The following is a 26,675-nucleotide window of genomic DNA, read 5'->3' as shown; positions in this document are numbered from 1 at the left end:
TCATGACATTGAGGCGTGCACCGGACATTGATTCTGACCCTTCACATCTCAAGTCTTTCAGGTGTGACTTTCAGTCCTCCTAGTTAAAGTTTGCTGGTGAGAAAGGACGCCGACTAAAGCCTCACTCCTCCTGTTGCTCCGTTTCAAAACACACCGGCAGCGTGTTCACGGTCGACGATCCGGTGAAGCAGAGGGACGTTTTCCCACTCGGTTTCGGGGGATATTAGTGGGGAGTTTTCCCTCTATAGTTTGGGACAGTGCTGGCGCGTGTGTTGCTATTAGATTTCTTGGTGAAACAAACAGAGTAAAAAAAAAGAAAAGAAAAGAAAATTAAAAATGCCACAGTTATCAGGCGGCGGGGGAGACCCGGAGCTGTGCGCCACAGACGAAATGATCCCGTTCAAAGACGAAGGAGACCCACAGAAAGAGCAAATCTTCGCCGAGCTCAGCCACTCGGAGGAAGAGGGAGACCTGGCGGACATCAAGTCATCTCTGGTCAACGAATCGGAGAGCAGCCCCAACAGCAACAGCCACGATGTGAGTAATGTGTGTGTGTGTGTGTGTGTGTGTGTGTTTTCACTCGTGGTGAATGATGAGGGAGAGGGGAAGGTGTGTTATCAACTCTGAACTCCATCAGAGAGGGGAAACAGCCTGCAGCGGCCTGTAAACAAAGTTATTTTAGCCCCATCAACCATTCAAATATCTGCCTTTCATTTAGCTTTCAACACTGTGATATGAATGACTCTGATGTTGTCTGAACAGTTTGTTTACCTAAAAAGATTGCTGAAAAATGAACAAAAACAGGCCTAAAATTAAATTAAAACTCTTCCTTTGAAGACCCCTGCTCATTTAGCCTTTATCACATCTGAGGCTAAAATAAAATTCAAGCTGACTTTCAGGTGCATTTACGGCCTCCATTGTCTCACTGTGTGTATTTCATTTTTAGAAAAACAAAACAGCTCTAAAGATGCCACTTAAAGTCTGCAGAACCAGGTGTACAAGCTGCACCTTCTCTCCTGAAACCATGAAGATGCTCGTCTAAATACTGCATCCTTAACACCCAATCATCTCACGAGTGGTATACTAAAGGCCTAAGTGTGTGCTTGACCCTCTGAGTCTGAATTTGCCAGTGCAATTTAAATAGGAAAGAGTAGAAAAGATATTTTAAAGATGTCAGGCTTAGAATTGGGGTCTCGTGTGCTGCCAGTGACAAGCAGGCTAATAGCTGTGTTTGCTTTGGTATAACCCTCAGCAGCTGTAAACACCAGCACACAAATCTGTTCAGCACATGTGGCTTAAAACCTATTGACAAACAGGATGATTAATTAACTTACCTCAAAGGTCCTGAGGACAAAAAATAGCAGTGAGTCATTTTACTGCCAGGATGTGATGTTCGCATTTATTCCTGCTAATTCCTAATAATATTATTCTTGGTTGCTCACAAATTATTTTTGCATGTTTTTAAGACTGAGAATTTTAACTAAACATTAAACATTTTGCCTGATCTTATTTGGCCAGATTAAAGATATTACGAGGCTATGTGGCAGTGAAATTGTTAAATGTATAAATCTGTATGTGAATGCATTAAGAATCTCTACGGAAGAATTATTAATGATGCATTTTTAATATTTCTAAAATTATAACAAAGTGATCCACACTAACACTTAATATTCCAGTGACATAGATTGGATTTTATTAGCACACACACACACACACACACACACACACACACACACACACACACACACACACACACACACACACACACACACACACACACACACACACACACACACACACAATGTACATGAAACATCACAGGTAAAAATGTAGTTTTTCCATTTTCTTTCTGCATCCATCTGGCCATGCACTGAGCTCAGGATGCAGGCTGCAGCCTCCCCATCGTAAAGTTTAGTCGGCTGTTTTGTCATTAACCGCAGTGTTAATTGAATTTTTGGGCACATCCCAAACGAGACGGCACACATTCACCACTGAATGTCCTAGAGATGCACGAGACAGAGGCTGAATGTTAATTAGGAATCCAGTGAAGTTCCCTCGCTCAGCTTGAAGCCATCCTGAGGGGTCTTAACTCCAAAAAAGTGGTCCCTTTCCCAATTCACAGTCGAGAAGAGAAAGAAAATAGAATGTGCAAAGTGCAATGGATTTTTCTTTTCTTTTTTTTTTTAAAGGGTAAAAACAGTCTGCACAATTTCCTCCTTTTTTATGGGATGATTTTTACTTCACTTTCCACAGAGCTTTTTAAATTATAACACAAATACACTCTATTTATTTGAATTTAGAAGGAGGCTTAAAACCGAGAGATGAAAATGAGAGTGGACCTATGGTATTGAAAACAAGTTAATTTGTAAGCTCCTTAAGGACATGAAGCTTAATTAAGTGGTTCTTTTGAAGCTTTGATGCAGGCTGCTCCATCACCCCTCTAAAGATAGTGGTGTGTATGTGTGTGTGTGTGTGTGTGTGTGTGTGTGTGTGTGTGTGTGTTTGAATGTGTTCTGCTTTGGTGACAAGCAAAGGGAAGTGACGGCAGTATTTGTCCCAGCAGTATTTTTTGGGTGTCTGACCGTATCAGCAGGTCTTGTGTGTGTAACTGCGTTTGAAGGCCCTCCTAATTGATTCACCCATCACTTATTTTTCTTTTTTTCCCTTCTTTTTACAGGCAGCTAGACAAATACCGCAAGATTCATATCACGAAAAACACAGAGACCATCCGGATGATGGTAAGTGACACAGCCTTAAGCAAGAGCTTGTTAAGTCAGCGTGTTTTATAGGACAGCATGCCATTTAGCTGCAATAAAACACAACTGCTTCAGATTTTCAAATAATTTCGCCGTAGCTTGAGAAGTTGAGGTGAGAGGGTGAAGAAGCACCACCTCAATTTCCTGACACTGTTGCACTATTGCTCACAGAGATAGTTTCTGATCCAAGTCTAGCCAGGACATGCTATACCTTCATGCTATACCTCATAGATGAGGGTGCCTGCAGAAATTCAAAACAAAGACTAGAATTAAGGTTTTTTTAGTAAGTGGATGGATATGCACTTTGTCCTCGTGTTTTAATTTTTTAGTGATCATTAATGACACACATGGGATAAGCTACAATTGAAGATCATTCAGAATCACATCTCTATCTGGCTCTTGTGTTTTTCATTATGCAATTACCCCAATAAACCATTCCCCCAGCTCTCCGGTTGCACTGTCACATGCAACATGTTGCTGCCGCTCGGGGCTCTTTGCTCTCTGGCTATTGTAGCCTGACCCCGCTGCTGCATGTCATTATTAGGACTTTGAGGAGGAGTGTGTCTCCTCTTTGTTCTGTCCTTTCACTCCTGAATAGCATCCCCTCAAACCAAACACTAGCTTTCTTCACAACAGGATCCATGTTGCCATCAGGCTAAATACCACAAACACTCCCAACCCCCCCCCCAGGCCTTATTACGCAGTGTGCAGTTGAGTGGCGAGTGGCGTGTATTGAGATCTCTTGTATAAAGCCCCCCCTCTTAGGTCAAAGGCATAGAGGAACAGTTGGGGCGTCTCCTGTTTTGACACAGTCTGTATGTTCTTCTAATTGGTGCTAATTGGCACAGAGGGGCTCCATTGTTCCTCTGTATAATACAACCCTCCTCTCCAAGACGGGAAGAAAGGGCACAAACAAAAGGCTGAGGCAAAATAGGGCACGGGTTAAAGCGATCGACAGCGATATCATTACCGCATCAAAAAAGCAGGCGAACTTTGTGTTCAGAGTTCTCATTATTACTTAGCTGATACGTATCAACTGAAGCACATTTAGAATTTGTCATTCTGAAGATTTGTTGATGTGGTTAAGAGAATAAAAGTTTTGGTGGTGATAATAAAATTGAAAATAACCTAATAAAGTTATTAAAGATCTGACCTTTGTACCAATGCTTTATATATATATCTGTGAGCCTCACGCTAACGCTCAATAAATTGTCTGTTTTCCACCTTTTTTATTAGGAAAGCATCAAGACATGTACAGTAAAGGCCATCCGTACTCGGGTTATCCAGGCTACATCATGATGAGCAACATGAACAACGACTCCTACATGAACAATGGCTCCCTCTCGCCGCCCATGCCCAGAACGGTCAGTACCAGCTCTTTTTTTTTTTTTTTTTTTTTACAAGTCAATCTATGATATGAAACACTGTTGGTGTAAAGCTTTGAGAATAAGTACCAAAACATAGCGGGACATCACTACACTTGAGTGTCATTAAAGAGCACAAAAGTGTGAAGCTTTACTCATTTTGCAAGGAAACTATGTGAAATTAGTAAAATCAAGATTTGTTTTTAATTTTTTTTTAAACAGGGGTGTGAGAAAAACAAAGCAAAAACAAACAGGAAGATGATGGTAGATCGTGCTGCACCTGCTTAGGTTCATCTCCAAGTTATTTATTAGTTTGCGGTTTAAAAAAACATGAGATGTAGTTAGATGACTTACTGTAAATGCTGTCATAGCAAAGCTACTTATTGTGGTAAATGTTACCAGCATCCAGTCATATCTTGCTCCATTTCATACAGAGTTGGAGGCAGAAGCAGAAGGCAGCATGCGGCCTGTTGCTCCACCTGCTCACAGACTCTTAAAACATGACTGGAAACTCTCCTTTTAAAACAAATTATTTATTGTGTTGAAAATCATTCATGGTTTCAGTTGTGTGCACAATCCATACAAAACAACTACAAATTGCAAAAAAATTAAATTTCACTCAAGTGTTGCAGTACTTTCATAGGATTTCAATACTAAAATCTCACACATTTGCTGTTTTTGAGCTTCTGGATTTTGTCGCTTTTCTCCATTTTCAGTGGTTGTAAATTAATAAATCTCATCTAAAGATATTTTGAGCTTGCATTGTTGGTTAGACACAATAACAGTTTTTGTGATATTGCATTGGGTTCTAATAACTTAAGATTAGTATTTATCATTATTTGAATTATTATAGAGACTAAACAATTAATGCTTTACATGAGACATAGTGACAAACAAGCAGGGATAAAACAGTGTAGCTTACTAAAGTTTTCAGGTAAAATGCATGCACTTTGATGTATTAGTAATTAAACTTGAGCTGTCCAACATATTTATATCACTGTTTAGTAAGAAAACCATCCCTGTAAAATCATAAAGATTTAATCAATTTCAAATCAAAGAATTTGTGATTAAAAGGCTGCATTTCAGGTAGAATTTGAATCCAAATATACCCTTCCAGTGTTCGTAATGTGTTGCTCTTTTGTTGTGTCTCAGTGTGATATTTACCCTCTTGTACCAGCAACTGTTGACACCCGTCCCCTTGACAACCATATGTGACCCTTGGAAACCAAATGCCTGCCATTCTTTCCAGAAGATTAACATGAGATATACAGTATTTCTCATCTTGTTAAAATCTTAAGTGATGCATGTCTACAAGACTCAAGTAAGCCCACTAATTAGCTCAGCATGACTGAGGAGGCCTGGAAGGCAAAGTCAAGTCTGCGAGGCTGCCCTGCAGAGGAGTTTATAGTACTGTCCAGGGGTGGGATGTGTTGTTGCAGATATCGTCCCTGTAACGGTATTAATTTCAGGCCAGCTGCAGGTCTCTCTCTCTGGCGGCTTCCTGTGTCTGTCCCGTTTGCAAATTTTCTCCTCCAAGACAGACATAAAACGCAGGGCACACCAGCAGCTGTCCACTCTAATCCTGTTTTGTCCATGCACATGTCTCTGTATCACACTTGGGAAGACAACCAGCCTCAGTCTGGCCACGGTTTGGTGCCTCCATACAGGAAACACTCACACATGCTGCAAAAGAACCAAAAGCCTTGGGTTGTTTGTGCTTTTGCATTGCGTCTGAGTTAATTTCATCAGGGCTAAGTTGTGAAATGTGAGTTCTGTGTTATTATAAGAATCGACTTTCGGCGGCAGATGTGATTGTCGGGGGCAGACGCCACATGCTGTGTGTAAAGGATCTTCATTCACACGCAACTCTATCACGGAATGATGTTAAAATTGCATTGCTTACCTTCTGCCAAAGTTGCAGAGGGTAAAGGTATGTGACATTGCGGAGCAAACACGATCCAGATTACCTCATGATTCGCCCTCTTCAGTGTACAAATAGAATCGTTTATGAAATGTGGGGTATGATGCTTTCCAAATTCTCTTTTTATGGCTTATTTTCTGGTCAATTTTATCAATTATTCCATTGTACACACTGAAAAACTTGAAGAGGTCTGTATGGAGACCAGCTGACTGTATGAGAGGAAATTACCCCTCACTGCAGATGAATTAAGCCAGGCAGTTAGGCTGCGTACTTGCTGCCAAAACTTTTAAAGCCTCACTTTCATTTCATTTACCATGGCTGCTTTTTTTTTCACCCAATTTTCCCCCTCATCCTGTCTTCAATAAAACGGTAGTCATTTTATATACGTTTCTCTCACTTATCCAATAAAAAGAGCCGGGGCTTGGTGGAAGGATCACGGAACATGAGTCCTCTGGCTTTCTCACTGATGTCAGCTTGCTGCCTCTGCTGCTGGCCACCGCAGCCACAGTATCTGCAGGCCTGCGATCGGTTTTCACCAAGATCAAAGGCACATTCTCTTTCATTCTCTTCCATCCCCAGCCCCGCTGCCGCCCCCAATCCCAGTAGTTTAGATTGATTTCCATTGACCATGACATTCCTGCACATGCTGTCCAGTCATGATGGAGCTGTTGGGAGTTGCTGATTGTCAGCAGATTTTAAGGGGGTTCCAGCTTGAGGAGTCGCCTCTGCCACAAGAGCTAAGATTTTGGTGTGAAGATGCTGGATTGTGTTCAGTTGCATGTACTCGGCCACTTCAGAGAGTCACTGGTGTGTTATGAATGATGTTTATGTAAACCTATAGCTGTTTTTAGGATGTGGAGTCTGCAGGGTTTCCTGAGCAAAAAGGTCAGTTAGCACAGACTGTTTGGTCATTATGTGAGGTGCCCCCTTCCTTTAGGGGAGAAAAAAAGCATTGTGTTTAATGTAGATGATGCTTGGAACTGATGCCTAATTAGCTATATGAAGAAGTGTGTACGTTGCAGCATTTTCAAAACATTATTCACCGTCATGTTGTCATTTTGATTTACATGCACACACAAACAGGTTATTGGAAGTAATCCATTGAATGCAGGTAATCAGCTGGTATATTTTATGTGTATTAGTGATATATGCAACACTTCACTTTGAACTATTATTATATATTTTTGGATCAGAGCATTTGGACTGATGACACAGATGTGGAAATATAGTTGAATTTTACAAATGTTGTAGAGATCAACTAAACCCATTAATTAGTTCAGGTTTAGTCAGTGCTGAGATTTCACTTTAGGACACGCACAGCTATGTAAAATCATCTTTCCTGTCATCCCATTACAAATCTATTACAATGTTATCTCTGTCCTGTGTCTTTATATCTGCACATATGGACACAATAGATACCTAAGTCAACATGTTTTAAGAAATCTGATTTCTTCAGACGGGATCTGTGTTAATCAAGTTTGTCTTAATCCTTTATCCTGATTATGAAAAACATGTTGCTTATTTACGTGATGACATTAAAGAAAATGAGTCACCACAGAAAGCAGAGCATAATCTGGTCACTTAACTGCAAGTAAACACCCTAATTGTCTTCATCAGGATGAGTGTTCCCTGTCAGTGCCTGAGGATTTAGAAAATGTTAAAAGTCCACATGTAATGATTCATATTTCTGCTGTTTTAAACTTTGAACCTTTGGTGTTTTGAAACTGGGAAAGATGATGATTTGATGATAGGGGAGGATTGTGTGCTGTGTGGCTTCTGTGTCTTCTGTGTGATTGTTTTGTATTGACAAATGAAACATGCTTTTACAATTTTGGTCAGAATCATCATAAAAGCTCCCATCATGTTTTTGACGTTTAGTCTCCAAAGGGCTCAGGCTGTCATCACGTTTGGTTTGATGCGAGGAAGAAGATAACTTTGTCGCTTTGAGGTGTTTATCTTTGAGTAAGTGGCCCTTTAGCTTCCCAAACTCAAGTTAGAATTAAGAAATGACAGCTGCTAAATAAAGATCACTATGCATGTGACAGGCAGTGCATATTTTTAAATGACCTGAAATCTATTTGCCTTCAATCTCGCCACCTACCCTTGACGAAACTCCTGTTCTACATGCTCTACAATAGGTTTAAAGAAATCTTACAAACCGTGAGCTCATGACATCCCACCGGACTGCTTTTTGAGTAAACTCCTAAATGCATGGTTGACAAGATAAAAACATGGCTACGTGTTCTTAGCTCTGAAATGTTGATAGAGCAGAGATACAGTACACGGTTTTCACCTGACTGTGAAGATGTGAAGGTCGCCAGCTGTGTTTGAACTGTCTTGTGGTCTTGGTGCGACTGCTTTAGGAGAGGAACGGATAGAATCGCTGATTTTTTATTTTATTTTATTTTTTTAAACGAGTTTTGCTGCCATGATGGGGAGCGTTTAGAGAGCTCCCTCTCTTTCGCGGTGCACTCTTTTTCCCTTTGGACCGTCAATTGCAGATCCTCATGGCGAGAAAGAGTGGGTGGAGGGGGGGTGCAGTGCTTTACTTTCCTTTGATGTAGTGGGAACGTGACGGATCTGCTAGCCAGTGTCTCGCAGCGTGGAATCACTAACCCAGGCTTACCTAACGGGATTTGGTAGGACCGCTCTGGTGTCCCTCAGTGCCATGTGTGTCCTGAGCTCATGCCCCCAGCTCTACCGTGGAAGATCCCTCTTAAAGAGAACACTACATTTACCAGCAGCCTTCCATGTCCACTAAATGTTCTATATGGCAGCTTATAGCACCTTCTGTAGGTTTTTAAAAATGTCTCACTACAGGGTGAACCTGCTGCATGAAGTTGAATGTAGCATTTTGCCTTAAAGCAGCTGGACTCCATATGATCATTGCTCATCACACTGTCAGCTCATATCATTTTCTATAAGCAGTCTCCAGTACAGTACAGTACAGTCTATATGTTCCTTTATTATGGTCTAAAACAAAATTAAAATATATGAACTGTCAAAAGGCAGTAATATAATCGCCTTATTTTATGCCATATATACCAAATCAGTAATTTTCATCAGTCAGGCAGCGCATGTATCAAAGAGTCACGCTGACGTTGATGTCATCTGTTGTGCAGCTCTATCAAACAGTGAAATATGTGTGTACACATGAAGGACAGCACGGGGGACCTCCCACAGAAGAAACACTTGGCCTCTTAGATTCTTTGTAGTGCCGCCGGGTCTCTTGGTGTTTTATAAACAGCGCCATTAACGCCAAGGTTTCCTTCTCGTCCTCCACTGTACGGTGATGCTGGTTGACACATTTACTCCATATGCACGGCGCTAATGACGCCATGTGGTTGCAATCACCTGATCAGAGTGTTTCATCTTGTTAAATGGAGCTCAGCGGAGTGATTGTCTACACAGACCTGCAGATATGCGTTGTTGTGTTTTAGATGAGAACCAAAAATAAGACAATGAAGGTTGGAAGTTCTGGATGATTACTTTTTCTTGGTAGTGATTGATGTGGGAGAGCATAAAAAATCAGTGAATGTGTAGACTCTTAACCATGTGATAAATGGATGAAATAGTTTTCGTTCATATTCTTTATATCAGTGTCACTTTTTAAAATATTTACAAGTCCTATATTATTATGATTATTATTATTATTATTACTATTATTATTACAAAGCAAAAGGAACACACTAAAGAGGTGTCTTTACATTACATTTACGTTGTATTAAACAACATTTGTGAGATGGAGCGAGCATAGCATAGATATAATCAGACCTCTGACTGTCGTCTTTCTGTCTGTGACCACTTTAAAAATGAGTGACGCAAATGAAAGCCGGCTATAGGAAAAGTCATTAACAAGTGTTCAAAGCTGAAGCTGAAAATGTGTGTTTCTATATGTGTCTGAGAAAAGCAATCGGGAGTGTCATGGTTGGTGAGCATGACACTCAGGCACACACTTAACCCCCTGTTGATGTTTATTTTGGGGCATGTGTTACTGCTCAAAGCGAAGCACTCATAGATGATGACACTTTCTTCGCTCCCCCATCCTCCCACTGAATTGGATGAAGCTTAACCAATCAGGCAGTGCTTGCCTGGAGCCAGCCAGTCAGGCTTCCATGGACAGACCCGCAACACCTGCTCAGAGGGTTTCACTCTTCACCAGCAGCCTGCCGCTGATCTCCAGGGTCAGTGGAGGGCCTCGCCAAGGTTGTCCCTCATGCCCAATTCTGTTTGAATGGCCTGGGTGTGGACTTCCTGTAAGGGTGGATCAGAAATGGAGTCAAGAGGGCAGCGTGTGCATGTGTGGTGTGTTTTTGCCAGTTCGTTGTGCAACTCCTTCTGTTATGACTGTGCATAGTTTAAAGGGGTAGTGGGTGAAGTGGTTGTCTCTTGCCAAAGCTGTTTGTTGTAGTTTAAGAATGGGGCCCCAACTCTGCGTTGATTACGCTCCAAATTTAATACATTTTAAAATCATGCCTCAAAACTGGTTTTATTGTTTGTTTTTCCCAAAAATATGCCCGTACAGCATACATTTAACTTGATTGATCCGGTTTAGCCATGATTGGAGCTCAAAGCTCAACAGCAGTCCCTAAAAGCTGCTCACAGTACATCACTGTTTCCTTATACAGCCATAAAATGAGTAAAAACATGAATAGCTTGATTGACTTCATCCTGACAGCGTGTAGGTCTAATATAGAGACGAGCAGTGTTCCAGCTAGTAAACTGCAGCAAGGGGAACAATAGGACCACAGGAGTGAAACATGGGTGCAAATCCTGCCGGCTGTGTCCAGACTTCAGAGAAGCAGAAACAGCCCACACTTTGTCCAGCTAAGAAATAGAGCTATGATCAATAGCTGCTCTGTTGTATGAAGTTGGTCAGTCCGTGGCGCGCTCTCCCTCCCTCCTCTTTGCTGTTTCATATTTTTCAGAAGCTCATTATTTCTCTCTGCTGTGGGTGTGAGTGCTAAAGAGGCTCACATGCAATGTGTATCTGACAGCGTTGAAATATTAATGGTCCCCAGTGTAGGAGGTTGGTATAGGGCCTGCATAGTTACAGTACAAAGGGTGCCTTCTCGCCACCAGGCTTTATTAGCCAAGCTGTTAAATGAATAGATGGATATAGCTTGCACTCTTTCTTCATGCCTCCTTTTGTGTTTTCGCTCTAAACATCAAACCACTTTTCTTTTCGTCTAAAAAAATTTCCAACACATACGCTAAACGGGTATTAGACGCAGACTCATATGTGCAAACACACACACACACACATACACAGAGAGAGAGAGAGAGACCTTAAGAACTACACTACGCTGTTGAGCTTTCTGTGGGAGGACAAAGAGGAGGGCTTTGCTATCAGTTCATTTTGTGTGGTCTTGGCCATAAAAAACACCCTGTTCTTTGACTGTGAAAAAAGCCTGTCTTTAATTTTTGGGAAACCCATAAAAGTTTGTCGCTCCTTTCATATCGGCAGCAGAATTGAAAACAAATGCTACATTCTGCCCTCCTCTCCTTTGAACTGGGCAATTATGGAGTTGTGAAAATAAAAATCAGTCTGTAGATCTCTTTCCCCCCCTCTTTTCTTTCCTTCCTTCTCTTTTTTCCCCCCTTGCCTCCCTTTTTCTTCCTTGTTCACTTTCTTTTTTTTACCCTCCTCCCCCCTTGTTTTTGAAGAAACCGAGGGGGATCATTGATGTCAAAGTCAAAACCAAGAGCATTAAGAAAACTGGCGAAATGCAATACAGCTGCAATCCGACATGACGCTAGAAAATAGGGCTGAGGAGCAGAAAGCCTCTCTCCCGTATTCCCAGGGCGCGCAACTGCTCCCGGCCTTGGCTTTGATCTCTTCAAAGCCTCCTGCCTCCTACTAGATGGAGAGTCTTGGCTGCCGCTCGTGAGCACTGGAGAGAGGCAGGGAGGGAGGTGGGGTGGGGGTGTTTTGGGGGGGAGCCGTCGTCTTTTCCTTTCCAGGGCTGAAATCAATCACGGTGCCGAGGCAATTATGTGTAATTCAACCCCAGCCAGATTAGTGACTCTTGTTACCTGAGCGACCGGAGCTCTGTAATCTGTGAGACACACCGGCCTCACTAGCGAAGGAGTAGCCAGGAACAGGCGAGGGCACTTGAGGGAAAGGAGGGGACTGAAGGGAGAGGGAGAGGTGCTGAAAAGCAAGCTGCCATGCTGCTGTCCAGCAGAGCAGAAAATCAGAGTACAATGGGGTGATTACACTTGCAGATGTAGCCATATTTATGACGAGGTGAATCGAGAGAACGGAGAGAATGATGAGCGCTGATTGCCATGGAGCTCGCTAGTTAGCGTGCTAACGAGCCAGGTCGCTTTTGTGTTAAAACATGTGCGTTATGTCACCTCCGCTGCGGTTGCCGTCCTCCCCCACCATTCACCGCCCCGTCCCCCTTCCAGTCTTCCAGTGCCATATCTCTATCCCTCATGCCCTCCGCAGTCGGCTCCGAAATGCAAGCTTGGCCAAGACTCCTGCCCCAGGCGCCCAATTTACTATGGCTGGAGAAAAACTCGGTGGCCCCAAGTCACAGATGAAAACAGCAGAGCTGAATGCTGCTCTTTCCCTGCTGCTGCAGTTCGTCTGATCTGTGCAACTGTTTCAGTGTCTTAACACACAGCAGTGTAACAATTTACACCCCTCTGCTTTTTTATGTGGCTTACTGAGGAGATTTATCCCAATTATGTTTGCTTCTAGTTTAGGCAAATCTAGAATGTGGTAAGAGTCTGATGCTCATGACTAATACCACATAGCGTACGTTATAAGATTATTTGTTTGACTTTTTTAAGCCTATGATATTGGGATTTTAGAAACAGTTAATTGGAGGTTGCGTGGAGGGCAAAGGAAAAATTGCAGAATCATATTTTTGGAGCAGTTAATTGGAAATATATGATCGTCCTGGCTTTGATTCTTCCCCTGCGCTCTGTCTGTACCCGCTGATGTCACAGGGATGAGAACAAGGCTTTGTTTTTTTCCTCAGCAGACACTTGATGCAGGATGATGAAACCCACAAAGATATCTAGCAAGAATGTGTTTGTTCATCTGATGAGCTCGCCTTGTGTTCCCTGTTTCTTTTGATCATCGGACTGCTTGGTTGGTGATGGAAGGCACTTATTTTCCTCATGGGATGTAAACATTAAATAAATTATATATACTGTCCTGTTATAATGGCACGTAGTTGATGAGAGTCTTTATGTTTGCGATCATTTTAACAAGATAGGCTGACAGGGAAGTGGAGCTGAATCTAAAAATATAAAGGTCACGCTGAATGGATTATGCGACATCAATGGAGCCACCGTCCAGCTCAGCGGGAGCCCTTAAATCCACTAGCAGCCATAACCCTCGGCTCAGGGGCCAGGTGACGCTTTTCATGTCCTCCAATGGAGAGACATCACAGAGGCATCCTCCACTTTGAGCTGCCCGTCATCAAACAATGCATCAAAACATCAAATCAATCCACCCCCACTGTACCCCTATCTTTTATGATGAAAGATGCCTGAATGTAAGTGACCACTGCACCCCCGCACTTCCAATCTACATTTTTCCATTCTCCCATCACAAGCGACGGCGACACCTCTACTTCCACAACGAAGCAAGAAAACAGCAAAAAGTTGTGTCTGACATTAGTTTAAAACCTTTAACATTGGATATATTGGAATACTATAAGTACCTGTGCAACTTCAGGCCATCCTCTGCTGCTTGTGAACAGCCAAGATGCACAAACAGGATTGAACACAACATGTTGCATTAATACAGAACTACTAAATTGTAAAGCCTTAAACTAAAAATGAGTTACCTCATCTATTAACTGGACGACTATTTTCTCAGGTAATTGTTTTCTCTATAATACATCAGAAAGTAGTGAAAAATGCCCATAACAATTTACATTTCCAGTAAATGTTTGGCATTTCTGCTCGAAAAAATGACTCAAATCAATCAATTAATTAATCAGTTAAATCCATCATGAAAACTGTTGCTGATTAATACCCACCAGTTAATCATTATAGCTCTATCATACTCCCTACTCGAGCACATGAATGATTATTCAGTCTTAACAATAAGATGAATGAGATTACATTAAAACACATGAGCAGTCCACCACCACTAAATGCAGCTAAGAGCTGTATTACGACCACAGTGCATGTATTGTATGGTTATCGTTCAGATTTGTGGCATCAGGTGCATGAGTGTGCCCTACGATGTTGCTGTAACCATATGCCCCGAGCCTAAGGAGTCCCTTTTGTGCTCCAGAAATTCACCATTACCATTTCTTTAGAGGTATCAAGGGATAAGGAGACGATGTCCGTGGCCATGTTGTACATGGTCATTGTTTTGTATGTATTAAAGCCCACAAAACCCTGACACAAAGCTAATTGACGGGGCGGAGTTTTCACGTGACTGTTCAGATCCTTAGAGAGGTTCTTGAAGTGTTCCCTGCTTCTGTGGGGATGGAGAAAAGCCATTTGTTTGGAGGGGATCAGATTTGAATAGCTTTGTCCTTTTCATTCAGATCTTAGCAGGGGCGTGTGCGCCTGGTTAGAAAGAAACCCTAAAATGTGTGGTTTAGTTAATGACTAATTCCAGGCTGAAAGCAGTTGTTGGTAGTCTTTACCAGTTAATCCCTTAAAACGTGGAATCACACCCAAACAGTGGGCTGCTGGTATTGTTGTATGGTCCACAATGTGAATGAGCCTAAAGGTTTGCAATGTGATCCACAACCATGAATGCTTCTTAGCACCCTGGTGTGAGCCTCCTCTCATTATAACCTGTACCAAAACAGTCATGAGATTTATTACAAAACCGCTTCTTTAAGGTGATCGTCATACTGTGCACGTGGATCATTTTTGAAGGGAAAAAAGGGGCATAATGTGTGTATCTTCTAGGAGCAAAAGTGCATTGAGGTGAAAAGTGCATTGATCATGTGACTACAGGGTCAAAAGTTCAGATCAAGGCCAGGACACAGGTGTCATGACACCTGAGGCAACATGGCTTCTGGTGACCTGCAGTTTTCAAAACATTACATAACCAACACACTTAATCTGTTTTAAAAAATACGGTTTTAATGTGTGTTTGTTTTTGTAATATAAATCATCAATGGCGCCGGCTGACTAAACTAATCATTCCTTTTATTCTTTCTATTCTTACATGTTCTGTGGGTGGGTGTGCATCTGTCTGAGTGAAATACAGAAGGAAAACTAGGTCAATACTCTACAGCTCAGGCAGAAGCAGCTCTCATTCAAATCACCTCCCCATCCACATTTTCCTGGTGTGTGCCATTGAAAACGTTCCCCACAAACACAGCAGCGCCGCTCCAGCTTGCTCACCGTCTGCCTTCGCACAGCCCTCGTTGGCTAGCTTGCAGTGCTAATATTTACCCCTTCCGTTCCATAGACGTAATGTGTAAATGTTGCACTCGAGCTAGCTGGAGCTTAGTGAGAGGAGCACTGTCTCTAGCTTTCGTCTCCACAGGTAGAGACACACAAAGACCCCCACCAGACTCTATTTTCCCCCTCAACGCTGAGCTCCCAAATCCAAACTGACAGCCATTCATGCCCAGAATACCTGGGCAAAAGCTGAGAAGGGGGGGACACTATCTAGGTGTAGCAGGCAAATCCGCTCTTGTTCGACAGTTCTATGAAGCTTCTGCATAAGGCAACTCATCAGCACTTTTTCCCCCATTCTGCATCGCATTTTCTCTCCCTCTTTCTCTCGGTCTCCGGTATTGTGTAGCAGCTAAGGTTTTAGTGCACTAGCCACACAAAGTTAGCTTGTGCTGCGATTTTATTTGTGTACATCTCTCAGGGCCTTGGAGTGTTGTTGTTGAATGTGGAAGTTGGCACCAACGTGCTGCCTGGCATGAATGTAGCTACTCAGCAGACCAGAGCTGGCTTCTAATGATAAATCATGCAGTGTGTTAATGCAGCAGCGGGGTGGCTATAAATAGTGCTGGAGAGGGATGCCGATTGATTCAGGAAGAAAAATAAAGCGTGCTCCAAACATTTTCTGCTTGTGGTCAGCTTTAAAGGCTGAGTTCAAACATAGGGCCCCTGAGATTAAAACACACAGCCGGTCAGGTAGATGAACCTATGATGCAGCTAAAAGCTTTATGACTCAGTATTTTATACAGTTTGACAAACTGACAGTGTCCAGATATACCAGGTAGGCGTGCTGGTCTCTTTTATGCTACCGGTGTTAATATATAACACAATTCTGCAAGACTGCCGTCTTCGAAGGCATTGTAGGGATTTTCATTCAGCATGTCTCACTCGGTCAAGTGATGGCGCTGCAGTGAGCAGCAATGTTCTTTGTGGGGGTATAGATGCCTAGTGGGTGCTCAAGTGCATGTGCGGTCTGTCTTTGTGTATGTGTTTGCGTGTGCGCTCGCAGGCCTGCTGACAGTGGCACTTCAGCAGAATGTTTGCCCTTTCCTCAGTCCTTTGATGTGACCAGGTCCTGCTGTGATAATGAGCCCTGTGCCCCGCCGCAAGGTGAACATCCTGCAGTTTGCCCAGGGCTCTGCCAGAGCAGCGTCCCATCCCCCAACATACACATACACACGCGTACATGCACACGCACACACACTCTACAAACACAAGAGTGGAAGAGCCGACCTCACTTGATCAACTTCCAGATTACAATCCCACAATCCTCAACATTGCACGTATATACAGTACAGTACATATCACACAAGGACTGAAATCAGTGTCACAATATTGATAAGAATATCTTTCAGTTACTGACATACATCACAATTAGGGCAATTGTTTTCATTAATAATTAATGTATGCAGATATTAAATTTGAAAATAATGCAGAAAAAGAGAAAATCCTCAAATTTGGGAATGTTGTTGTAATTTTGCTCGCCTTAAACAAATAATCAATTATCAAAATAGTTTTGACACATTTTCTGCTGATGGACTGAATGTATGCAAAATTGCATAGAAATGTTTAATGCATATATCTGTGATGTGTTGCATCAGACAAATCTCTTCACACATATAAACAAAAACCATAATTACTAATTCTAAAGTCTTTAATTTACAAATTGCCAAGACATAATTTTGTACATCAATAACAGCATATATATCGTCATGGTGATATACAACTCCATAAAGACTGTTGTCATACTGCTTTACTCTTTGTGCTTAACTTACTGTGGCTTACCAATGAAGGAAATATAGCGACTGCATCATTAGTAATGTTCTGTTGCTCTTGCTTTACTTTTTTTAATAGCTCCGCGACATATAGAAATTAAGAGTTGAACACTTTAAAAAGCGGATAAAGTCTTTTCATCTGGGGCAGGCACATTTCACACAAATTATCGTCTTTGCGCGTTCAGAATGTCAGCACGAGAGCTAGCGTGATTGGTTTGCTCGGAGCACAAGCTCTTCATGCCAGCTGAAGGATGATGGGTAATCCACCTCTTCCTATTCCGTTCTGCTGGTGGTGGTGGGAAAGAAGACACTCGGCTGTTAATAGCTCCTTTGTGTTCATATGTAGCATGTATGTGTTAAATTCATTAAACGCGTGGTTATTGCAGTCTCTGATCCCTTCGCCATGTACCATGACTGTATTTTACAGTATGTGTATGTGCCTTTTTTTTTTCTGTATGTGGATTCCGTGTTTGTACACTGGCATGTGTCGGTCATGTGTGTTGATGTGAAGTGTCTGACGTATGGTTTGTGCGTCTATGTGGGTGTAACGGTGGTATTTAGAGGACAGCGTGACAAGTTCCCTCGCATGATAAATTTACACCGCAATTTAGCCACCGAAACCATAACATTGAATAAGTGGTACATGCCTATTTTTGCTCTGCAAGTCATTCGCTGAACACCACTGTGCTTCAAGCTTGTGACGTCCCACATCCCTTTGTGTTTTTCCCATTTTTACCAACTGGCCTCAGTCTTTAGTGTCACTGCTTTGCTTCAACCGTTGGACTCAGACCCAGCGCGCAGGATTTATGATTAAAATGAAAGGAGGAGGGAGAAGAAGAAGAGATTGGAGGCTTCACAGATGTAAATTTCTCTCCAGGGCAGGCTTTTCCTGTTATTCGTAGCCTCCTCCACTCCTGTCCCTGTGGTTGGCTTCGCTTGTTCGTCTCATTACCCCGGGCGCGTGGCGCTCCTTCGCTTGCTGGCGGCCCGGCTTTCTTCTCCATTAATTGGGTTTCGTTACATTAAGCCCCCTGGCCAAAGGGCCACCCTGCCAATAAAACATTCCATTTTTAGCACTCTACTCGAAGCTGGTGGGGTTCAACCCGCTCTGCGAATGGTAATTGGTTATTTATTTAAGCTTCCTCAGGTTGGTCTCCACTGGTTTTGGTAAAGAGGGAGGGGAGGAGGGAGATGCAGTCCCTTTCTTTCCTGTGCTGTAAAGCTACTATGGAAGACTGTTTGCTCACTTTTGTTGGGAAAAGGTCAGACAACTTGCACACAAACACACCTGAGAGTGAACACCTGGTCTGAGGTTGGCTCTGTGCGATTTCAGTGCTGGGCACACCCTCGCTTCAATCTCCAACTTTGAGGCTTTCCATCTGTAATCTTGTCCTCTTTGTGGATACAACGTCAGTGGAAACAGTAGCCAAAGACTATATTTAAACAATCAGAGGAGGGTGTGTGCTTTCTGCCAGTGATTCACAGCTGCTTTAAATGATTTCCTCAGGTATGAATTGTGTCATTTTATTGAAGCTTTACAGCAAAAAATTTGATGATACAGTTTCTATTTTTTCTTCTGTTAATATCCCAGGCCTTATTTTCTCTGTGCATCCCCTTCCTCCAGAGTGCAGAAAATCCCGTGAGTAGGTGAGGTTGGGTTTTGGAGGAGAAGGGGTGAGAAGGGCTTCTTAGTGAAAAGATTTAGCAGCATGGGAACCCACAGCCACTGCACGAGCTGCCATCTCCCCAGCTGTTTGTGAAACACCTCACATGGTTTCTACACACTTGATTGTAGCTGCAGGCGCGAAGAGTCCTCATTGCATATAAATTACAGTAGTGGGAAGTGATTATTATAAAATTCCCGCTTTCCCTTTTTTCCACTCCACTCTGCAGAAGTGGTATAATTGAGTGGAGTACAAAAGCCGTGCTGTGAGGGGAGAGAGGGAGAGAGATGCTAAAAAGGCAATATAGCAGGAATAGTTGTTCCATATACCACATAGACACGCTTAACAACACACATACACACACACATGCGCTCATGCTCAGCAACCATTGCAGGATGTTGGTGGAATCTGACAGAAAACAAGCTCAGACACTGGTGTGCCGTCAAGAAATCCTCCCTCAGAAAAAACAAAAAAAACCCAAAAAGAAACAAAAGCGAAACGTTCATTTCCCTTCCCCACCCCCAATTTGAGACTGCACGCCAAGTCACTGGCTCCCCGTGCTGAAACACACTGGAGTGTCTCCTCCATGGAGGGCTCCATGCCAGCTCCAGTTCCGCACAATGAATTTCTCTTAAAACCACATCTGAGGGGTTCTTTAAAAAGGCCGGCCAAGCCTGGATATGAAATTCCAAATGGAACGGTTTTCTTTTCAATCCTCGCTGCCTCTCCTCTTTCGCTCTCCCTGAAAAAATATGAATAGAAAGATCCTAAGCCTATTATTTTTCCTATACAATAAAAGGGACCTCCAATATGGCCGCCCTCCATCGCGACATCGCTGCCTCTGCTGCTGCTGAGGTCGTTTGTAGAATGATGATGGCGATGAGAGGGGATCAGATTGCTGCGGCATGTCATGACCCTCACGGTTGTGGTCAGTTGAGTGTCTCCAACTACTTCCTCCAGGAAATTGGTAAAAGGGTGTCGTGCCTTTTTGTGTGTGCGAAGCTGCCAAGAGCTGCAAAGTGGGCGCAGCAAGCCAACAAGTCTCCACCTGGAAAAATTAAATGTAGACTCCGTGATATCTCTTAGCACGTAATGACCATAACTTTAAAGAGAACATGTGAGGATTTTGTTTCACCTCAATGTAGTTTTCTTAGTGCGCTATTAAAATGTGAGAGAACACAATTCAGGACTCCTCTTTTCTTCCTAAAGCAAACCATGGTTAGTGAGGGCATGCAGCTTGTGTAAATGTGCGCCTAAATATCCATAAATTCTGTATTGGTCACAGAGGCCGGCAGGTTTTTGCCTGGTGGATTTTGCCACAATGGAGGCAGTTTATTAAGAAATTGAGAAAAACAGGATTTGACAGCTGTAACTGGGAAAAGCACAAAAGAGGGCTTCTCTTCTGTGGCAGAAGCCTCTAGTTTTCATAGGTCCCAAAAAGTCAATCACCATTTTTTTCCCCGTTTTGCTGTATCTTAGTTAACATATGTGTGAAAAAGAATGAGTGATTAACTTTTGTCACTACTCACTTTTTTTACCCTCCTCTCTCTGCCACAAGTTGGAGAAGACTTCCAGCTAAAATGATAATCCTGCAGGTTCTTATCTCATTCCCACAGGATAACAAATGGGAGTGGAGAGGCGTAAAATAATATGGGCGAGAATGCTATCATTTAGCCCCTGGTGTAGGCATGTCCCAGCCTCCTCGGTCCTGGTGAGCCCTCCTGAAGGGTTAGCGGCCCTACTAATAAGCCGTCCCCTCTGGAGGATGAGGTCTGACACTCCCACATTAACAGATTATCCCGTCACCTTTGACTCTTGTCGACCCGGGTCAAAGAACCTCTCTCACCTGGGCTAGTGTTAAAATCCTCTGCACTGTAGCCTAATTAGTTTGAAGGCAGGATTTGTCTTGTTTTTCCGCTGAAACAGGACAATGTGGAGTTTTAGATGATGGCATATGAGGCTCATATCAAGAGGAGAACTGGGGGAGAAATTGGCCCTGGGAGATGAGATTCTCGGCCTGATAATGAGTCTGATGTGGATGATGCTTCATGTGGTCGAGGAAATTTTTCTACACACACACACACACACACACACACACACACACACACACACACATAAACACACACACACTGCACTTTGTGTTCCCGGCTAGGACATTCCCAGAAGGTGGGGAGAGTGGGGGGGGGGGGGGGGGGGGGGGGGGGGGGGGGGGGGGGGGGCAGGCAGGCAGTCTTAAGTTGAGTGTGGTGCCAGTCTGTGATAGGTTCGGGGAAACGCAGACATTCCAGTCACCCCTGTGTCCGACGGGTTTTGTGTGTGTGTGGTGGGAGTGGGTGAGGAGGTGCAGCAATCACCACTTAACACCGCAGGAATGTCACCTTGGCACACACACGTCAACAAAGCGAGAGCTAATAAAGAACGTTCCCTTGATTATATCGTCTCTTCTGTGTTTTATGCTCTCACTAAATTTAGATGAGTATCTTCAACAACATTATTAATCAGGCGACTTTTCCCCTGAGAGCATCTGATTACGATTTCACAAAACTCTTTGATTCAGAGCTTGTGGGAGCCGTTCGGTGCAAGACGTGTCTCACCCAACATTGCACTGATGTCTCTCCGATTAGCCATATATCCTGTGGAGGTGATATTTTGACTCCAGCTCAGCTCTGGGCTCAGATTGTGAATAGTAGATTTAGCATGGCTAAGCATTACCATGTGTTCATTGCTGCTGAAGCATGTAAGCGCTGTTGGCTGGGGGTTGGGGCCAGAGTTTTTTGGGCCTGGCTCGGTCTATTTTAGTTGTCATGAGGCAGGTCTCTTGAGTCAGCCGGGGATGGGGGGCCTGTGGCCAGGCCACTGTTGACGTGATTACCCCTGCATTAAGTACCGCTGCAGACATCTGTCTCACTCGCGCGCTCTCTCTCTCTCTCCATAGCCAGCCCCCCTTCTCCTCCTCCTCCATCCCTCATCTCTCCTTCCCCCGGCTCTTGCTCTGTAATGAACTCCCCTTATTCACCAGCTAATGACTGCCTTTGATCTCCCGCCTAAGACCTCTACTCTGACTCTACCCTGCGAGTCTCTCTTTTCTCTCCCTTCTCTTTGCTCTATCGCTCGCTCCTATTCGCTCCTGCTCTGTTTTCGTCTTTCTCTCTTTTGCTGTCTCAAACATGCTCATGCGCCTCTTTGACTTGTTTTTCCTCCTTTCTTCCGGGAATAAGGTTTTCAATCCTGCTGACCTAGACATAACAACATTTTTTAAGGTGCTGGGCTCAGGCTAATAGAATAAATGTTCTTTTGTTACTTTTTTTTTTCTTGACTCTACTTTTAAGCTTCACCCACAACCGCCCACCTGTACAGCATATGTCATACCAGTCCCCTGATCATGTGACAGAGCGAGAGACATATTTCACACGGAATAATGCAACTGAAGCTCATGCATAATGTCATCACTCTCTCATATTGTTTTTAAAATCTCCCCTCCCTGTCTATTTTTCTCTGCAGTCCAACAAAGTTCCCGTGGTGCAGCCGTCCCATGCAGTCCACCCACTCACTCCACTGATCACGTACAGTGACGAGCACTTCGCTCCAGGATCCCATTCTGGTCATCACCCCCAAGATGCCAACAACAAACAAGGTAGTGTGGAGTCATGTGTGGCTGTCTTTGCTTGATCTCTAACAGCTTTTACACCATGTGTGTAGCAGCGCAGTGAAATACAGACAGTACTAAGTGATATTTTATCATGGTAATATTCTCACAAATATAGAAAGGTGTGGGCTTTCAGGTTAATTATCCCGTTATTACTAATGTTATTTGTTACAAACAGTTATAAGTGACATTTTGTGTCTTTTTTATCTCTTATGTTCTTTTGCTTAACAGAATCAAAATAGTGAAAATATTTCCATATTTGGCAACAGGACCTTTTGAATTGTAACTAAAAACATAAATTCTGTTATGGGATATAGTTTTTGCATCATTACCACCTCCATTATACTTCAATATAATTGCCAGAAATCAATGACACTGCTGCGTGAAAAGTAATGTTACATTGATGTCATAATGTGAACGGCAGGGCTTTAATGGAGACCTGTTAAATTTTACAGTCGCAGATTATGTCAATATGAATTGTTGAATGTTATTAGACCTGGCATTGAAAAGGTTCAACATCGCCTAAAGAAACAGTGTTAAACTGGATTCTTTCAGCCCTCGCTTTATGCTTTGCACGTTCTAAAATAAAGTGTGATTTTATTGAAGATATTTCAACAATGCTGAGCGGTAAACTCAGTAAAGCTAACGCAGTAAACACAGTATCACAAACCAAAATGTGTCACAGCGAAGTCATCCTTCCTCTCTGCTCTAAACATGAACTCATTTGAAGGAGCCTGTGGGACGGCGCGCTGTGCTCTGCCCTCTCCCTCTGCACTCTTTGCCTCTCCGAAACAACATCAAGCTCCGTCTCTGACAGCTGTAGAGGAGCTCTTCAGCACTTTGGACGAGCTCCTCAGCCCATCGCAGCTGGAGACTTTGGCAGCTCCCCGCAAATACAAAAAGACGTGGGCCCTCCGTAGTTTTGTCCCACACCTTTCTCTCTTCTCCTGGCTTTCTTCTCCTGCGGCTGCCAGTTGAAAAGCAGGAGAGGGATCAGACAGGATGTAGGCGATGATGAAGATGATGATGAGGCCTGGGAGGTTCTGAGGGACCGGGCTAAAAATAACAATGTAGAAAACTGAGAACAAGAGCACACAGCGTAGTGAGATGAAGGGAAGTGAGACGTGTAAAGAAACTGTGCTCCACATATGTCAGAGGAATCATGCATCAGACACATTTTGTTGAATACTTTTCTAATGAAAGCAGGAAAGAACTGTGTTGACACGGAATTGAGCAATTAATACACCCTGCACGCATACGATTTCAGCAATTTGTTGTCATGTAGAACGATTTATGAAGTAATGTGCTCTATTTTTACTGTTCGTGTTGGTCTTGCCAGTGTGTAGAGATCCACTAAGTTTCTGACAAACACTGAAGAACAGAAAGCGCCCCTGGAGGTCTTTTTCTTGCTGTATTTGATCTTTGCACTCACAGCCCAACAGAAATCCATGTCCAAGCGATCCAGTTGCAGAATTAGCTGCAAATGATTTCCCCTGGCATATTCATGTGTGTGTATACCAGTAGAGCTAAGCTGAAGATGCTTAAAATTAAATCTCTCTTATTCTCTTTCGTGCTGTCCCCCTCTCTCTCTCTCTCCTTCTCGCTCACTCTCTCTCTCTCCCTCGTATCGACCAAATGCTGCTCAGCCTTCCTTAGTGGGCTCAGACTTTGATCTGCTCGTTAATTATGAAAAACAATCATGGATTTTCTCATTATGAGCTCTAATATGCACAGGGCCACAACGCGGGGATGGAAGGTCGAGCATGGGGCCTTTTGAATATTTTACATTTAAACCTTTTATTTTGCTTTGTTAAAAAAAAGAAAAAGAAATATAACACAAGAACTCCAATTTGAATAAAGATCATTTCCAGGTTTTACAATAAGAATCGTGTTAGTGTTGCTTGTTTTGAGAGGATATGCAAGTGTGTAGCGTTTTTGGGTGTCAACGGGAACTTGTGACTTCGGGGGGGAGTGAGTAATTAGCCACCTCAGGGGTGTGAGTGACAAGGTTAACACGCTGGGGCTGACCCCCTCCTCGCTCGCCGACTCCCCCTTTGCCTCCTTCCCTTCTGCCCTCAGGAAGGCCCTAAGGAGTGTGAGGTGATGGATTAGTGGGCAGGGGGTAGTGCTATGCTCGCTATGAATCCAACGTTGCAACACTGGCTTTGCAGATATAAGCCCCCTGCGCGTCCTGCCTCTCCGAGGAGGGAGGCCCCTTCAGACCACAGCCTGGAGAGAGAAAGAGGAAGAGAAAAGATAGAGGCAGGGAGAAAAGGCTGGCTCCAGCAGGGATTAGAGGATGCTGCTAATCTGGAGGCATTTGCCCTCTTTACTCTGTATGTGTGTGTGTGTGATAAAGAGAGAGAGCACACGTTTAGGCACATTCCACTTGTCCATGTATGAACAGTATTTCCTGATATTGTGATTTCTGTAGTCTCTCAGTCATGTCTTTTACTCCACTTAAAATCCAATAGATGTTAGACAATAAAACACGAGTCATTGCAGGTTTTGTCAAATTTTACTCGCCCCATTCTCGCTAAGTCCTCTTACAAAAAGGGACCCCTCGCCCTTGAAACCCAGAAGGAACAGGCGAGCTGGAGATGGAGGAGCTTAGTATTGAAGATCCACCGACAGTTAGTCCAAGTCAATCCCGTGTCTACAGGGAGAGCTGCAGCCTCTGCCACAAAGAGGGAAGCCTCAATTAACCAGCTTAAAGGCACTGAAACACACTGGAAAGGACTTTAACGGAGCGGGGAAAATATGATCCTTTTCTACTGGTTGATAATATGAGGTCAAGAGGCATGTTAGAGCCCTGTGCACTATCCTTGACTTGGAGTAAGAAAGAGTAATAGGTTTTTAAAACGCTTCTTCTTAACCAACCACAGATCACCGTCTCCTGGAGTTTGCTCAGTTGCTGTGGAACGAAAATCTAGAAAAAGCTAGTAAGTGTTTGCAGTTTCTGAAGTCAAGAGTAAACTTTCACTAATTCTTTCTCAGTACAGACTTTCACACAATACCTCAACTCTTATCTATTGATACAGTGAACAGATCAGATGCCAGTGCTGTTTCTTTCCCAAAATTCAAATATATATATATATACAGGGTGTCCACAAAGTCTCTTTTACAATTTAAAAAAATTCATTACACAAGCAATTGATGAGATATGTTAATCAGATTTGTTATATGTACTCAGTGGTTATCAAAGTTTTTAATCACATTGCATTTGTGTATCGTGTATCGAATAAAGATAGAGGACTTAAACGACCGGAAGCAAAAGATCACTGATGACATTGCCACCATTGATGAGTCTATGCTACAGCGAACATGGCAAGAAATCGAGTACCGTCTTGATGTGCTTCGTGCAACTAATGGTGCACATATAGAGGTGTATTAAATGATTACCTTTCCACAGATTTGTCTATTCATTTGCTTTTGTAATAAATTTGTTAAATTGTAAAGAGACTTTATGGACACCCTGTATACATATGCAGCACTGGCGTCATATTGATGTAAGGTAACAGGAGGATAGGGAATGATGTGAGTTCTATGAGGACATCAATGAAGAGACAACTTAATGTGGGTCAGTCACACAATAGCTGATACCTGATCAGATCATCCTTATGCAGCTTTTCGGTTCGGTGCATCTTCAGTTTACTCAGGCTGAGAACAGTTTGAACATTTTGGAGACTCGTGTCAATAACGATACCCGAGTTCCTGCAACAGAATCAAAACAATGCTTCTTTTTTTTTAAACTCTAAACACAAAACAGACATTTCCCCCTAAACTTTTTCTGTTTATTTAAAAAAAGCCAAACATTTCAAACGCAGCATTGTTTAATGTCATCTGAACGTAAGCAGCTATACAAGAACGTTGTACAACTGACACTTCAGGAAATATTTAGTCATAGATCATGTAAAGAAAACTTTTGGAATTTGATACTCAAGGCTTACAGGCAGAGTAATCTAAAAGTATTGAGGTTGGTTAGCCAACCGTGTTTTTTCCAACATATCTGCAGCCTGTGGATCTAACATTTTTGTTCCGTTGTTGTTTATTAAGGAATGCCGAGGCATCACCCCGGACCAGACATGACCAACTTCTACTCCCTGTCTCCTGGAGGAGTGGGACAGATCACGCCACCGCTGGGATGGTGAGTCACAAG

The 26,675-nt window shown here is 43.0% G+C and overlaps 1 protein-coding gene across 4 annotated transcripts in view; it reads left to right on the top strand.

Annotated features, from left to right (window-relative positions):
- The first annotated feature begins 336 nt into the window (after positions 1-336).
- The window catches only part of lef1 (lymphoid enhancer-binding factor 1), a 41,079-nt gene continuing 14,740 nt past the window's right edge, over positions 337-26,675 (top strand). Inside the window, exons 1-5 of one of the 4 annotated variants that reach the window (XM_062431125.1) lie at positions 337-537; positions 2,678-2,738; positions 3,993-4,120; positions 22,372-22,504; positions 26,573-26,663. In XM_062431125.1, coding sequence (XP_062287109.1) covers positions 337-537; positions 2,678-2,738; positions 3,993-4,120; positions 22,372-22,504; positions 26,573-26,663 — 614 coding nt within the window. Of the gene's footprint in view, positions 547-2,677; positions 2,739-3,992; positions 4,121-22,371; positions 22,508-26,572; positions 26,664-26,675 lie in introns of all 4 variants that reach the window. The other 3 variants (XM_062431126.1, XM_062431124.1, XM_062431127.1) reach the window with 3 other exon arrangements.

The sequence above is a fragment of the Scomber scombrus genome, chromosome 2 (assembly GCF_963691925.1).
Source record: "Scomber scombrus chromosome 2, fScoSco1.1, whole genome shotgun sequence".
NCBI classification, from domain to species: Eukaryota; Metazoa; Chordata; class Actinopteri; order Scombriformes; family Scombridae; genus Scomber; species Scomber scombrus.
The sequence above is the reverse complement of the archived record's forward strand: the minus strand, read 5'-3'. Positions and strand labels throughout refer to the sequence as shown.